The sequence below is a fragment of the Gorilla gorilla genome, chromosome 13 (genome assembly GCF_029281585.2).
Source record: "Gorilla gorilla gorilla isolate KB3781 chromosome 13, NHGRI_mGorGor1-v2.1_pri, whole genome shotgun sequence".
Lineage (NCBI taxonomy): Eukaryota > Metazoa > Chordata > Mammalia > Primates > Hominidae > Gorilla > Gorilla gorilla.
This window is the reverse complement of record NC_073237.2, coordinates 61,898,043-61,913,088: the sequence shown is the minus strand read 5'-3', so window position 1 is coordinate 61,913,088 and position 15,046 is coordinate 61,898,043. Positions and strand designations below refer to the sequence as shown.

Below are 15,046 nucleotides of genomic sequence, written 5' to 3'. Positions count from 1 at the left end.
CCTCGGCCTCCCAAAGTGCTAGGATTACAGGCGTGAGCCACCACACCCAGTCTTTACTTTTTATAATAGTATAATTGGTTCTGAAGAGAAAAGGTGAATTTATGCAACATGCAAAATCTATTATGGCAGTACTCAGCACAATATAAAGAAAAGATAGAGTTGGAAAGCAATTAAGTGTGTGGCTAGCAAAACAACATCAATATTGTATACCAAAAAGGGAACGCTAGAAATACATTTAGGAACTTAAAGGCTAAGCCTGGTAAGAAGCTTTACCATAAGCTTGTAGGTCTGAGGCCTATTGCAAGCTAAACAACATCGGTGAATGCCACACTAGCAGATGCAGACCTCATAATGTTACTAGTCTCAACAACTTTGAAGCATAGTTAAAACTCAACTAAGTGACAAAGATAGTACCACAAATCAGTGAGGAAATGATGGATTATGCAATTAATGTGTTGAAACATCTGGATAAAAGCTTGGAAAATAAAGTTAGGCCCCTACTTCACTCTTTACATCAAAATTAATTTCTGATGTTAAAACTATAAAAAGAAAAGTTTTAATTACAGAGAGGTGAAGCCTTTTCTAATACTACACAACACCCAGAAATCATAAAATATTTTTACATGGAAAAAATATTAAAGGAAAAACAGAAAAAATTTGCAATCCATATCACAAGGGTCTTTTTTCATAATGTATTAAGCTCTCCTAAAAATCAATAAGAAAAATGTAAACAATTCAATGGAAAATATAGGCAAAGTAGATGAACAGACAGTTCCCAGAAAAAGAAATAGCTTTTAATCACATGAAAAAGTGTTCAATCACATTTATAAAAATACAAATTAACCCACACATCATTTTCACTTACAAAATTGGTAGAGTTAAAAAAGTATGATAAGACATTTTCAACCATTGATGGTGAATTGTAAATTGGTAAAACTTTTATGGAAGGAAATTTAGCACTACTAATCAAAATTACAAATGTGCAATCTTTGACCTACTAATCTCACCTCTAAGAATTTATCCTTTATATATCTTGAACATGTGTAAAGTGATGTACATATAAGGTATTTGTTGCATAACTGTCCATAAAAGCAAAGGTAGAAACATCCTGAATGTCTGTCATTAGGAAAGTGCTCAGTGGCTATTTTTTAAATAAGGCAGATATTTGTGTTCAAATATGAAAACATCTTTTATATGGCCAACTGGAAAAGGCAAAGTATATAGCATTCTATGATTTCTATTAATAATGAAGAGGTACTGAGATGATGGATAAAAGTAGGTACATTTTTGCTTGTATATGTTTAGAATATTTCTGGAAGGATAGCCAAAAGGTAGTAATAGTGGTTGCTTCCTTGAGGTACACCTGATGTCTTGAAATTATGGTTGGGAAAGACATAAACTTTCTACTGTAATATGTCTTTTTACCTCTAAAATTTTTTTTATCATGAATGTGTATTAGCTATACAAAATAAATTGAATCAAAAAACCAATTCCCTGCTCAAAGCAAATCCCTCCCGCTTCTCTCCTCCCCAGTATTTATTGCATCTTTTGTTATCCTTGCATGTTTATATCCCTAACAAAACCAGGAGTTCTTTGACTGCTACAACTGTGTCTCCATCGTGTTTGCATATCCAGCATTTGCACAATGCCTTAATCATGAAAAGGGGGTTTTTGTTTTTTTTTTAAAGTGATGTTTTGAAGGATGAAGAAGACCCTTTTTTTTTGGGTGGAAGTCAGGCTCCCTTTAAATATGACCTAATATTGCTGAGCAGGGTTGTGAGGCCCTAAAAACATCTTCCTACCATTCCTGGAATTCTACCTTGAAACATGTCTCTATCCTTTAAGAGAAAGAGAGGAGAGAAAAAGGAGAGAGAGAGAAGCTGAAGCTGACTCAAAGATCTGACTGGACCTGAGCAGTGCCCCAGGGAGAATCCATCTGAAAAAAAACAAAATGTGATCATGTGAATGGACAAGAAGGAGATGGCTTTAGATCTTATATGCTCTAAACAAAGAGTTATGCTGAGAGAGAAACTGACTTGTCATGAAGTCAGCTTTGTTCCGTTGCTATGTGTCATCCCTGCTAATGGTGAGTTTACCTAGGGCAGAGGCTACCATCTCAACCATAAAGCTGAAGACACACGCATCCGTATTCTATAGCTAATTCAGTTGATTTCATCTCAGCACACATACACTGAGCACTGCCTAAGAGCAAGGTTGACCGACATTTTTATTAGCAATAATCTCTGCCTTCTTCTGATTACCTAGAGATTTAAGACCACATAATCATCCTCTACCTCACAGGGTCAAGGGAGTGGGGGAGGAAATGGGCTAAGAGGTTCTAAATCCCTCCTAACACTTGCTTCTTCCAAATCAGCAAGATTAGAGCAGTCAACAGCTGACTGCGTTCAGACCCTGCAGGCTGGGCTGGCCTGCCCAGGACCTGAGGAGGGGCAGCTCCGGTGGCAATGTCTGAGCCCCTAGGTGTGCTGGTCCGGGCTGGCCTCTCTAGGACAGTGCAGGCCACGTGATCCATCCTCCTAGAGGCAGTGAGCAGGTTAGGGACCCCTACGACAGCCAGGAGGGAAAAAGCAAGGAGTCCACTTCCGCAGCCATGCTGAAACAGAGCGAGAGGAGACGGTCCTGGAGCTACAAGCCCTGGAACACGACGGAGAATGAGGGCAGCCAACACCGCAGGAGCATTTGCTCCCTGGGTGCCCGTTCCGGCTCCCAGGCCAGCATCCAAGGCTGGACAGAGGGCAACTATAACTACTACATCGAGGAAGACGAAGATGGGGAGGAGGAGGACCAGTGGAAGGACGACCTGGCAGAGGAGGACCAGCAGGCAGAGGAGGTCACCACCGCCAAGCCTGAAGGTCCCAGCGACCCTCCGGCCCTGTTGTCCACGCTGAATGTGAACGTGGGTGGCCACAGCTACCAGCTGGACTACTGCGAGCTGGCCAGCTTCCCCAAGACGCGCCTAGGTCGCCTGGCCACCTCCACCAGCCGCAGCCGCCAGCTAAGCCTGTGCGACGACTACGAGGAGCAGACAGATGAATACTTCTTCGACCGCGACCCGGCCGTCTTCCAGCTGGTCTACAATTTCTACTTGTCCGGGGTGCTGCTGGTGCTCGATGAGCTGTGTCCGCGCTGCTTCCTGGAGGAGCTGGGCTACTGGGGCGTGCGGCTCAAGTACACGCCACGCTGCTGCCGCATCTGCTTCGAGGAGCGGCGCGACGAGCTGAGCGAACAGCTCAAGATCCAGCACGAGTTGCGCGCCCAGGCGCAGGTCGAGGAGGCGGAGGAACTCTTCCGCGACATGCGCTTCTATGGCCCGCAGCGGCGCCGCCTCTGGAACCTCATGGAGAAGCCATTCTCCTCGGTGGCCGCCAAGGCCATCGGGGTGGCCTCCAGCATCTTCGTGCTCGTCTCCGTGGTGGCGCTGGCGCTCAACACCGTGGAGGAGATGCAGCAGCACTCGGAGCAGGACGAGGGCGGCCCAGACCTGCGGCCCATCCTGGAGCACGTGGAGATGCTGTGCATCGGCTTCTTCACACTCGAGTACCTGCTGCGCCTAGCCTCCACGCCCGACCTGAGGCGCTTCGCGCGCAGCGCCCTCAACCTGGTGGACCTGGTGGCCATCCTGCCGCTCTACCTTCAGCTGCTGCTTGAATGCTTCACGGGCGAGGACCACCAACGCGGCCAGACGGTGGGCAGCGTGGGTAAGGTGGGTCAGGTGTTGCGCGTCATGCGCCTCATGCGCATCTTCCGCATCCTCAAGCTGGCGCGCCACTCCACCGGACTGCGTGCCTTCGGCTTCACGCTGCGCCAGTGCTACCAGCAGGTGGGCTGCCTGCTGCTCTTCATCGCCATGGGCATCTTCACTTTCTCTGCGGCTGTCTACTCTGTGGAGCACGATGTGCCCAGCACCAACTTCACTACCATCCCCCACTCCTGGTGGTGGGCCGCGGTGAGTACCTTTGCCCTGGGCTTTCCCATCCTCTTCCCCAGCCCAGTGAGCTGCTCCTCCCTTCCCTGGTTATCAGCCACCAGGCTTCGGCTTCTGATCCTCGTCTTCCTCCCCACCCCCAATCGCTGCATACAGCTAACAAAACGGCGGTGGATGTCAAAGTGTTGGAAAGAGAATCTCAGCAGATCAGTAAGTAACTGAATTTGACTTAGTCGTAGAAATCTCCAAATCTAGATTTAGTATTCAAACCTTTGAAAAACAGGTTTTAAAGAAGATTCGTCATCATTACTGTTATTTACCAGTTATTGAGCATCCAGTGTCCTGACAAAGCTTATCTCATTTTGGCATCACAGCCTTTGAGATGGTTATGACCACCATTTTTTTTTAAGGGGACAAGCAGAAATGGCTTCAGTTTTTGAAAGAAACTGTAGATTTATGCAGAGAAGGAGGTGAGACTTGGCTGAACCATGTTGACTCTAACTGAAATCCCACCACCTCTGGTTCCAGTTAAATCTGAGTGTGGAAAGAAGCATCTCAAACTGAAACTTGCTCTGACTTCACTAAAGTTCTTTCAGGACCCTGTATTATTGCCCCATTTTACAGACAGTGAAATTGAAGTACAGAGAGTTTGAATGTGGACACACAGCTAGAGGTGGCAAAGCCAGAACTGAAACTCAGGCCTGTCCAACTCCAAACTCCATGCCTTTCCCACACCCAAGCACTGTCTCTTTCAAGTTTTAGTTCTTTTGCATGCATTGCTGAATTTGTACAGTTAGTGTAACAGTTATTTTTTGTCATTGTTTTCTTTGGCCTTTGCCTTTTTATAACTTGTGCTGTTTACTCAAATATCTATTTTGAGCTGTGGTAGCTGAATCCCTGGAAATAAATGTTAATCAGGTCTTCTCAGATCAATGAATAAGTTGGCATATATGAAGGAAAGAATTGAATGTATGGTTTCCTTAGTTTTCTTTTGAAAAGTAGATTGTAATACCTTTAAAGACATGAAGCAAATATAACTAGTTTTCCCATGTCAGAAAGTAGATATTTTCAACATTGTGTATGTCATAACCCATAGTCTGGTGTGCACTTCTGAGACAAACCAACCCAAGGCCACTGACAGTGCAATGCAGCATAATATAAGATTTAGAAAACCTGATTCTAGTCCCAGACCTGTCAATAATTAACCATGACCCTGAATAATTAACTGTGAAACCTTAATCCCTCACTTCCAGTCCTGCTTTCTCACCTCTAAAAGTGGAGGTTGGACATGTAAAAGTCTGCAGTTCAGTGAGTCTTCCTTCCCTTGAAAGCAGGGAGCTCATATGTATAGAGGATATGTGAGCTTTCTTCAGTGGCAGGATGACACGATGTTCTTCTGAATGAGCTAGGCAAATTCTGCTTCTCTGATCATATTCCAAGTGATGAAAGGTCATCCCTATAGTAGATAAACCATGTGTACAGATGAGGCTCATGGTTGATGATTTGTTCCCAGCAAATGACATTTACTTTGGGGTGACTAAAGCAGGAAAGCAGAAGAGTAAATCCACATGCTGATGATATGATACAACACTTGAGAGTCAAATTTCTATTCATCTAAACATCTTTAAAGGCTAGTGCATGAAGGCACTGGATCTAGTACACTCTCTGATACTACAGTTTTAACCCACAAAAGTTTTTTCAACCTTTTGTATATTAACAAATACTTTGATAAAAGTTATGTTACTTTCAAACGGATATGGCTAGAGAAAAAATTTTAATTAAAATACATAAATAATGTTACTCAGGTTGTATTTTTACCAGTAAATTTTTTTGAACTGAATACCCATTGATCTCACTTAAATTTCTGATCTTTTCTATGTACAATGAAGTCTAAACCTTTCAAATTATCTCTTTTTATGTTAACTGGCACTATTTAACTCAAAATCAATGTTTTTCATAAATTTTACAAAAATTGAATCACCAGTTTTTACCAATCATAAATGTTACCAATTATTGCTCTTATCTGTATGAATTTCCTTTTGAAGCCATTATCTCTATCAGCCACTATTTTCATAGGCCAAATTTTGCACATTCCAACCATCCCATTTACAAACCTTACCCTTTATCAATGGTCTTTGTCCATTTTATTCTGAAAATTATTTATACCAGTAAAATTCGTTATAAATTAGATAAAAGACTGATCATTTGTATTTATTCTAAACTAATCTATGAAAACAATGGGAGCAATTGCCCTTGAATATTCTAAGACCACTCTGTTCCCCAGGACTGCTATGTTATTAATCCAGTTCTTCTCTGTACTTCTAACTACACTCCATAATACAGACTAAAGGTTCATATTCTCAATAGAGCGAAGAGAAAAGAACACTTTGAATTGATGTGGACACAATGTCTTGTTTCCAGTATGTAGATGCAAAGTGAAAAGAAACAAAACATTAGGACCAATTTGTCATGTAACCCACAAAAATTCACCTTATTCATTCATTGAACAGTAAGTTTTTGAGCACCTCCAATGTGCCCAGTAGTATTCTAAACACTAGGGATACAGGGTAGGAGAAGAAAAAACAATCAAGTTTTTTCTCTTGTGGAGCTTACATTCTAATGGAGAAAGACAGATAATAAATAATTTCAGGTATTGGCATAGCTTGTGTGGGATAACAAGATTGAGAGTGATTCAGGCAGTAGAGTCTGTCTTTAGTGGGACAGTCAGAGAAGCCCTTTTGGAGAAGATGACATTGAGATAAAGTTTGAAAGATGAAGAGACTCATCTAAATGCACCTGACTAAACAGATATGACAATCTGAGAAGAGGATTCCTAAAAGTAACTGATCTAGTGGTTTCTAAGCATTTTATTGATCATGCATCTTATTTTTAAAAATTTGGGGCACATACCCATGATAAATGTGTATTCATTTATAAATAAATTAGAAGTTATTTATTTATAAATAAATTAGAAGTTATTTATTTATAAATAAATTAGAAGTTATTTATTGCCATAATAACGATACATCACCAACCACCCTGAAATTCAATGGCTTAAAACATCAAGCGTTTATTTAGCTCATGAATTTAAAAGTCAGCGTATACTCTGATTTCAACTAGAAGGTTCTTCTCTTTCATGAGGCTGTTGTTACTCATTCACATGCCTGATGGTCAGCTGGCATGAAGGGAGAGACTAGGCCACATGTCTGCATTCCTCTGGCAGACTCCAGCAGCCACATGTCCATGGCTGTGGCAAAGAACAAGAGAGACAATGCAAGCCCCATCATGCAAACACTTCATAAGTTTCTTTTCATGGCATTTGCTCAGCCCATTGGCCAGAGTAAGTCACATGGCCAAGCTGCAAGTCAAAGGGCAGGGCAGGTTAGCCCACCCACCATAGGAGGGCACTGCAAAGTTATATGGCAAACAGCTTAGATACAGAAAGATGTAAAGAATTAGTTCCAATAATGCAATCTTTCTCCTGCAGTAATATATTACTGCTCAAATATATTATACATATCAGAAAGTATACACTCACAAATTGAAACTTTAAAGATGAGATAAAGAAAAATATAATTGGCATTTTATTTCACCATTCTGGGGCTGTATCCTTTGTGAAATATTCATCCCACATTACAGAGAGTTTCTCTTATCCATTCTTTTATGTATTTTTAATACTTTCAGACAACACCAAATCTGACTTGCTTTTAATAATCTTTCTTCTCTCTATGCCAAGGATCCTGCAAACTTTCTCTGTAATTGAACGCAGGGATTTAAGAAAAATACAGTAATTTTCATTATTGTGAATTCTCCTGCAGCTGCAAAACAAATCCCTCCTGGATACTTATGTCTACAAATGCTCATGTATTAGGATGTAGGATAGACCTGTCTTTTTCATCTGTCAAATGGAGGTTATTTGTGAGCACTAATGTAATAGGAAACATATGTAAACTGCTAGCCTATAGTAAGTCTGCAATAAATAGAAGCTACCATAACTGACTAGTTGATAGTCTTTATCACATGGAAGCAATAACCTTTGCTTCTACATTCATTTGGGAAGAAAATAAAACAGAAATGATTCTTTTTCTACTGAGGAAAAGAAAGAACCTATAAAACATACGAGAAGGTCAGCTGTTCCCTCATGGGAGAACTTCTGAGAGTCCAGATAAACAGGCCCAGGCCTAAAGCAGCTCCAGCCATCTTGGGGCTCTTTGGATTGCCTGGGGGTAGGAAATGCACGGCACAGCTAAACAAGAACAATGGGCTCTATGATGAAGCTGTAATCATTGGCCTCCTGTGTAGGTATGGTTTTTTTTCTTTTACTTTTTTTTTTTTTTTTAGCCTCAACATATTACATTTTTTTTTTCTTATTTTTTTTTTTGCCGGGGGTCGGGGGGTGGGGGGCATGGGTATGTTTTTAAGTAGAAAAGAGTAAGTAGACTTTGAATGAACCATTTCCTTCTGAGTTTTCCAGGGCAAGTTAAAGCTGTAGAAACCAAACAGGAAACTATGGCATGAACTCATTCCTTCAAAAACTAACTTCTCAAAAAGAAAATTTATCTCTAGTTGAGGCACCAGATCATTTTGTCCCAGAGACCTTGCTCCCATCTTTGTTTCCCTAAGGTATGTTTTCATTACCTTGCCAATAGGTGGCACTTACAAGATCACTGAAATTATTTTATTTTTGTTCATTGATTGCTTTGAGGAAACCCATTTGAAAAATAAATTAGGTTGCAGGCAAGAAAATAGATACCAAGGTGAATATTTCAAACAGGGAATTTAATACGAGGAAATAGATAGTTGTTAGAAGACTAGAAGAAGAAAAAAAAGAAGACTGGAAAAGCAGAAAGAGAAAACTGAGATAATCCAGAGATTGGTAATTGTAGGGAGTAGCTATTGGCCCTAGAAGTGGGAGAATAAATGGGAAAAGGTGTTGCTACCAGAAGCTAAGAGTCCAGAGGAGGGGCCTCTGTGTAGCTGTCGCAGGGACTCCTAAATTGGCACCATGAGGTTGATGCCAGGAATGCCAAAAAATGCCTGAACCATAGCTATTGGCTGCAATTGGAGGAATGACGGCAGAAACCAGAGGCAGGATTAGAGACCCTTATGTCCTCATACCATCTTCCAGTCTCTCATAGGCAGAACATAACTAGAAGACAGTGGGCAAGAGAATCTGGGAAATGTAGTTTGCAGACTCCCAGTTCTGGAATTATAGAATAAAATACAGAAGGGTGTCAGGCTTGGGACTAAGAGACAACATATAAATATCTGGCACAGAAAGTAGTAGAGTTCTACCTCCTTCAGAAATAGCACAGGAGCTATAGACAGGGTAAAGGCTCTTAGGCATTGTTACTACTTTTGATCTTATGGATTCCCAATTTTGGAGTGGTCTCCTTTTATGTCTTTAAAGTATGTTCCTCATGTTAGCCAATATGATGTGAGTGGAACATGACAGCATCGTTGAGGGCAGGGAGAAATGCAGGGAAGCTGAGGATGTGGAGAGCATCATTATTGCGCACCTTTCTGTGGATAGATTAATAGATCTCAAAGTTACATTTGTGGCTTTGCTTTAGCTGTGCACACCTACCGCTTATTGTACCACTTACAAACATGTCAGAACTGTAATACACAGATGAGGGTTGTTGTTCTCCTGAAGGTAGTCACCCATGACCTCATTCTAACAGTGATTCCACTAATCAAGACATTCTTTGAATTCCACTGAGGAATTACCTTCAGAGTTTGTGACACATCCACTTGTTTCTATGTTGTTAAATCTTTGTCTTTTTAAGGCTAGATTCAATATTTTAAAATAGTTAAGACACTTTAGTTTAAGATTGACACTTAGAGTAAACCATCAAGGTGGATATGACCGCTTGCTGCTACTGAATCTACTGTGCAGACTATAATTCAAAAGAGGAATTCCAAATATACTTGTTGCAATAATAGCATGAGTAAGTACAGCCTTTGAAGCTGAATCCTTTGAAGGACAACACGTATTGAGGCTTATAATAATTTTATCCAAAAAAGATCCATCTTCACCACCTCTAATTCCTTTGGAAAACAGAAAGAGTGTTATTTTGAAAAATAAGTTTAATTCCCTAGGATCATAAATTCCTGAATGCATGGACTACTGGGTGCCAAGATTGATTCTATTCCTTGTTCATTATGAGGGAAACAAACTTGTCTTGTTAAATGAGAAATCCAAGTATTCTGAAGTTTTGCAGAAAAATTTGATGCTTATCCTCATAATATATGGCAGGCCAGGATTTGTTGTTTAGTGAGTAAACTGCCAGGGGAAGGTCACATTCTGGCTTTGGGACCCAAGGCTAAGGAAAGTATGTACGTTTACAGCAGAATGGTTAAGTTTCCAGTTTGCAGAGTTGCTGAGCTAGCCAGTTTTCTTCAGTATATTAAGATGGATTGCGGAAATTTTGGTCACATTTCCAAACCCAACTCCTGCTAATGTGACAACTCATTCTGTGAGGTCACTTGGGTCAGTCTGGGGCCTTCAGCTTTTAATTCCTATCTAGGGAGAAATGGCTTGGCCTATGGAATGTGGAAAAAAAGTTCCCCAAAGCCAAGGAATCCTGAGTTCCTCCTGGAGCCAAGGAACAAGAAACAGATCACTTGTTGAGTCAAATTATTCACGAAGTAGACAACACATAAATTAACTGTACATTTTGAACAAATTATTGGGGACCAGTCACACATAGCCTCCTAGCAGAAGAGATCTGTTCTCTAAAAATAGAGATTGAAGATATACAAAAATATTTGTATCATATTATACACATCAGATATTTATTCTTCTTTAAGCCAATTCTCTTTGCTTTTGACTTTTCACTCAAAGTTCAGCCCAAAAAAAAAAAAAAAAAAAGAAGTTTGGCTTAAGGGTGAAGCAAAGCCAGTGTACAGAATGATCAAAAGTTGAAAATAAGCAGTTTATCTTAATCATTTTCTTCCTCAGTGTCTTCCTGCTCTCTCCCATCCCCGCCATCCTGAACCCTTAAGTGACTTGTTTCCTCCAAGGCCTCTGCATTGGACTTCCGTGGATGTCTCATGCTCTAAACCAGGGGTCCCCAGTCCCGGGGCTGTGGACTGGTACTTGTCTGTGGCCTGTTAGGAACCCGGCCACACAGCAGGAGATGAGTGGAGGGCCATCAATCATTACCACCTAAGTTCTGCCTCCTGTCAGATCAACCACAGCGTTAGATTCTCGTAGGAGTGGGAACCCTATTGTTAACTGTGCATGCGAGGGATCTAGGTTGCTTGCTCCTTACGAGAATCTGACTAATACCTGACAACCTGAGATGGAGCAGTTTCATCCCGAAACCATCCCCTCCCCCAGCCCCATCCATGGGAAAAATTGTCTTCCACAAAACCGGTCCCTGGTGCCAAAAAGGTTGGGGACCGCTGTTCTAAACTACCCCTTCCTGCCACCCACTCCTAAATCCAAACTCCCTTTAGGCCTCATCCAGGGAAAGTTGACTAAACTTTCATCCAGAGGTGTGAGTAATGGTGTTAGTGACAAATGAAAGCTATTGTTCAGCTCACACAACTGGAGAGAGATCAGCCTGGGGTTCTTTGACTTTTGGTGTGGTCAATGACAAGAAACACACACCCGGACACAGGAAGGGGAACATCACACACCGGGGCCTGTTGTGGGGTGGGGGAGGGGGGAGGGATAGCATTTGGAGATATACCTAACGTTAAATGACAAGTTACTGGGTGCAGCACACCAACATGGCTGTATGTATACATATGTATACATATGTAACTAACCTGCACGTTGTGCACATGTACCCTAAAACTTAAATTAAAAAAAAAAAAGACACACCCACTCATGCAACCAAGAGGACTTTGAGATTAACCCACAATCTCACTTTATCACTGCCTCACATCACCCCTTGGTCCAGAAGTTGGGAGAAGGAGATTCTCTACTGGAGCCAGAGGGCAGAGTTAGGGAGGAGCTTGTTTCCACAGCCTGAGGGTCTGATAAGCATAAGGTATATAGAGTTGCTGGTGTAGAATGCACTCAATAAATGTTGGTCTTTGCCTCTCCTCAGTGGAGGCCAGCTTCAGGATGGGGGACCCTGGGATTACATACATGATATATATATATAATAATATTATTGCTTACACACCCTGTGCCAGGCACTCCTTCAATTCCTATAACAACTCTGAGGTAGATACCACACATTTCAAAAGTAGAAACTGAGACCAAGAGAATTTAGGTGATCTGCCCAACTTATTCAGCTGGGAAGTGGATTCAGACCCATAAGTCTACTGTAGTCCCTGTTTCCTTCAGCTTATCTACACCACGTTACCTCTCTTGGATGCTTGCTTGTATTCTGACCCTGCAGAAAAAGGCTGCATGACCTCTCACAAGAGACAGGGCAGTGAGTGAGAGGAGGTGCATCATCAGCCCCACAAAGGAGGTATACCCTTCCTTTTTTCGTGGGCTGGATGCAGCTGTGGTTCTTATCAGTGCCCTCAGTTTTGTCCAGCTGGCTCACTTCTCCATTTCATTCTAATCAATCAACTGCACTATTCCAGGTTCAAACTAACCCTTACATCATCAAAACAAAAATATTTACACTGCTAAGCTAACAGCCACCTCAGCATGGATCAACAAGATGACCATATGCTTTACTGCCGTCTGCTGGAAAATTATGGCAACAACTACCCAAATACACAAAGCAAAGAGTGCCCCCCTGGAGTAGTGCAACGCAAAAATGTTTACAACTGTGAGCAACAGCTCTGCTTAAAAGGCTTCTAGTAATTTAGCCAATACTCTGGGGATCAGAGGGAGTACATGAGGCATAAAAAGCAGTCCCCAAGGAATTTTCACAGGGTTTTCTCTGGTAACTGATAACTAGTCCCATGGGTATCTGCATTTTAAAACAGAAGCTTGTTAACCTAAATAAGTCTCCAATTAGTGGGATTTAAATCAGTATGACAAGAGTAATGGGAAGTATTTCATGCAGGGGTGAACATATTTTTGGTGAGTGATGTCTTACAAAAGTCCCTTTGCAAAATAATGAGAGTGTTTCTCCAGACATCTGCAGTTAAAGCACCTTCATATAAAGTCTCTCATTTGAACTACATAACAACTTTGAAAAGTGTTATAACTGTCTTCATTTTAAAGATGAGAGGAAGACAGTGGAGGAGTTTCATGCCTTTTGTATGCCTGGTACTGTGTTCAGTGCTTTATATTCATTTTCTTATTTAGCCTTCACAAGAATCCTGAGAGTTAGATGGTTGTCTCCTGTTTTAAATAAAAAAAAAAAGAAAGAAAGAAAAAAAAAGAAAAAAACAGAGTCTGAAGGTTTTGCCCCAGGTCACTCAACTGGAAAGGTTCAGAGTCAGGACTTGAACCCAGGTCTGACTGTTCTAAGCCCAAGATTTTTCCAATACATACAGTGTACAGGCAAACCCAGGGACCTGCTATCCTGAATCTGGTGCCAGCTGAGTTAGGGAGGCAAAGATCATTTACTGAGCACGTTCTACACCAGGTACTTAACATACTATTTTAAACGCTCTTTACAACAACCCTTTCAAATAGGTATTACCTCCTCCTCCCATATCTTACATTCAAACATGCATGAGTCGTAGTCAGGATTTCAGCCAAAGTCTTTCAGCTCCATCCATAGCTTCTGTCCTTTTCATGACACAGGTCCTACAGGGAGTCTTCCTGGTACCTCCTAAAGCAGGCTCCATGGGAAGCCATTACACTTCCCATGTGTACCCACAGGGAGGACGCTTCCCTGCTTGCTCCTCTCCCTTTCTTCTCCTCCCCAATCTTAGTGCTAACAATTCCATCCTGCTTTCCTTCCTCTACAGGTGAGCATCTCCACCGTGGGCTACGGAGACATGTACCCAGAGACCCACCTGGGCAGGTTTTTTGCCTTCCTCTGCATTGCTTTTGGGATCATTCTCAACGGGATGCCCATTTCCATCCTCTACAACAAGTTTTCTGATTACTACAGCAAGCTGAAGGCTTATGAGTATACCGCCATACGTAGGGAGAGGGGAGAGGTGAACTTCATGCAGAGAGCCAGAAAGAAGATAGCTGAGTGTTTGGTTGGAAGCAACCCACAGCCCACCCCAAGACAAGAGAATTAGTATTTTATAGGACATGTGGCTGGTAGATTCCATGAACTTCAAGGCTTCATTGCTCTTTTTTTAATCATTATGATTGGCAGCAAAAGGAAATGTGAAGCAGACATACACAAAGGCCATTTTGTTCACAAAGTTCTGCCTCTAGAAATACTCATTTTGGCCCAAACTCAGAATGTCTCATAGTTGCTCTTTCACTGTGTTGTGCGAAACATCTGACATTCTCAATGACGTTGATATCGAAAACCTGAGGGGAGCAACAGCTTAGATTTTTCTTGTAGCTTCTCGTGGCATCTAGCTCAATAAATATTTTTGGACTTGAGTTGACTTGAGAAAATTTTTTTTACTTTAAAATTTTTTTAAATTCTTAACTTTCCAGAGGGAGGGAGGGTTACAGCAGAAATTATACAAGCTTTGGAGTTAGACCAACCTTAGTCAGAATCCCAGAGCTACCAGCTGTATGCTTTTAGGCAAGCGACTCTAACCCTTTAAGCCTCAGTTTCTTCAACTGTAAAATGTAGGCAATACTTACCCTGCCAGGCTGAGCAACATAGTGAGACCCTGCCTCTACAAAAACTTATTAAGAATTATCTGGGTGTGCTGGCCCACACCTGTAGTCCCAGCTACTTGGAAGACTGAGGTGAGATCACTTGAGCCCAGGAGTTTGAGGTTAGAGTAAGCTATAACCACATCACTGCACTCCAATCTAGATGGCAGAGTAAGACCCTGCCTCAAATAAATAAATAACTAAATAAAACCACCTGCCTTGTAAAATGAGTCTGGGGATAATAGATATGTGTAAATGCTCAATAAACGATAGGTATTAAAATTGTTTAAGTGGATGTTATCTAATGAAATCTCTAGACCAGTGGTTCTCAAAGGCAAATTCATTCCTCAGAGGCCAGCTAATGCCTAGAGATGGTTTTGATTGCCAATACTGTGAGGGGCAATAAGGGAGACTTCTGGCATCTAGGAGCTAGGGGC

General features: G+C 41.7%; 1 protein-coding gene across 1 annotated transcript; it reads left to right on the top strand.

Annotated features, from left to right (window-relative positions):
- The first annotated feature begins 780 nt into the window (after window positions 1-780).
- On the top strand, window positions 781-14,762 carry KCNV2 (potassium voltage-gated channel modifier subfamily V member 2). The gene is made up of 2 exons (XM_004047754.5): window positions 781-3,967; window positions 13,787-14,762. The coding sequence occupies exons 1-2, from the start codon at window positions 2,612-2,614 to the stop codon at window positions 14,066-14,068; spliced, it is 1,638 nt and encodes a 545-aa protein (XP_004047802.3). The 5' UTR covers window positions 781-2,611; the 3' UTR covers window positions 14,069-14,762.
- The last annotated feature ends 284 nt before the right edge of the window (window positions 14,763-15,046 follow it).

Bases quoted from the DNA above. Each gene is read 5' to 3' on its own strand.
- KCNV2 (XM_004047754.5), top strand. From the start codon at position 2,612: ATGCTGAAACAGAGCGAGAGGAGACGGTCCTGGAGCTACAAGCCCTGG. The intron at 3,968-13,786 runs GTGAGTACCTTT...CTTCCTCTACAG, and splicing joins ACTCCTGGTGGTGGGCCGCG to GTGAGCATCTCCACCGTGGG.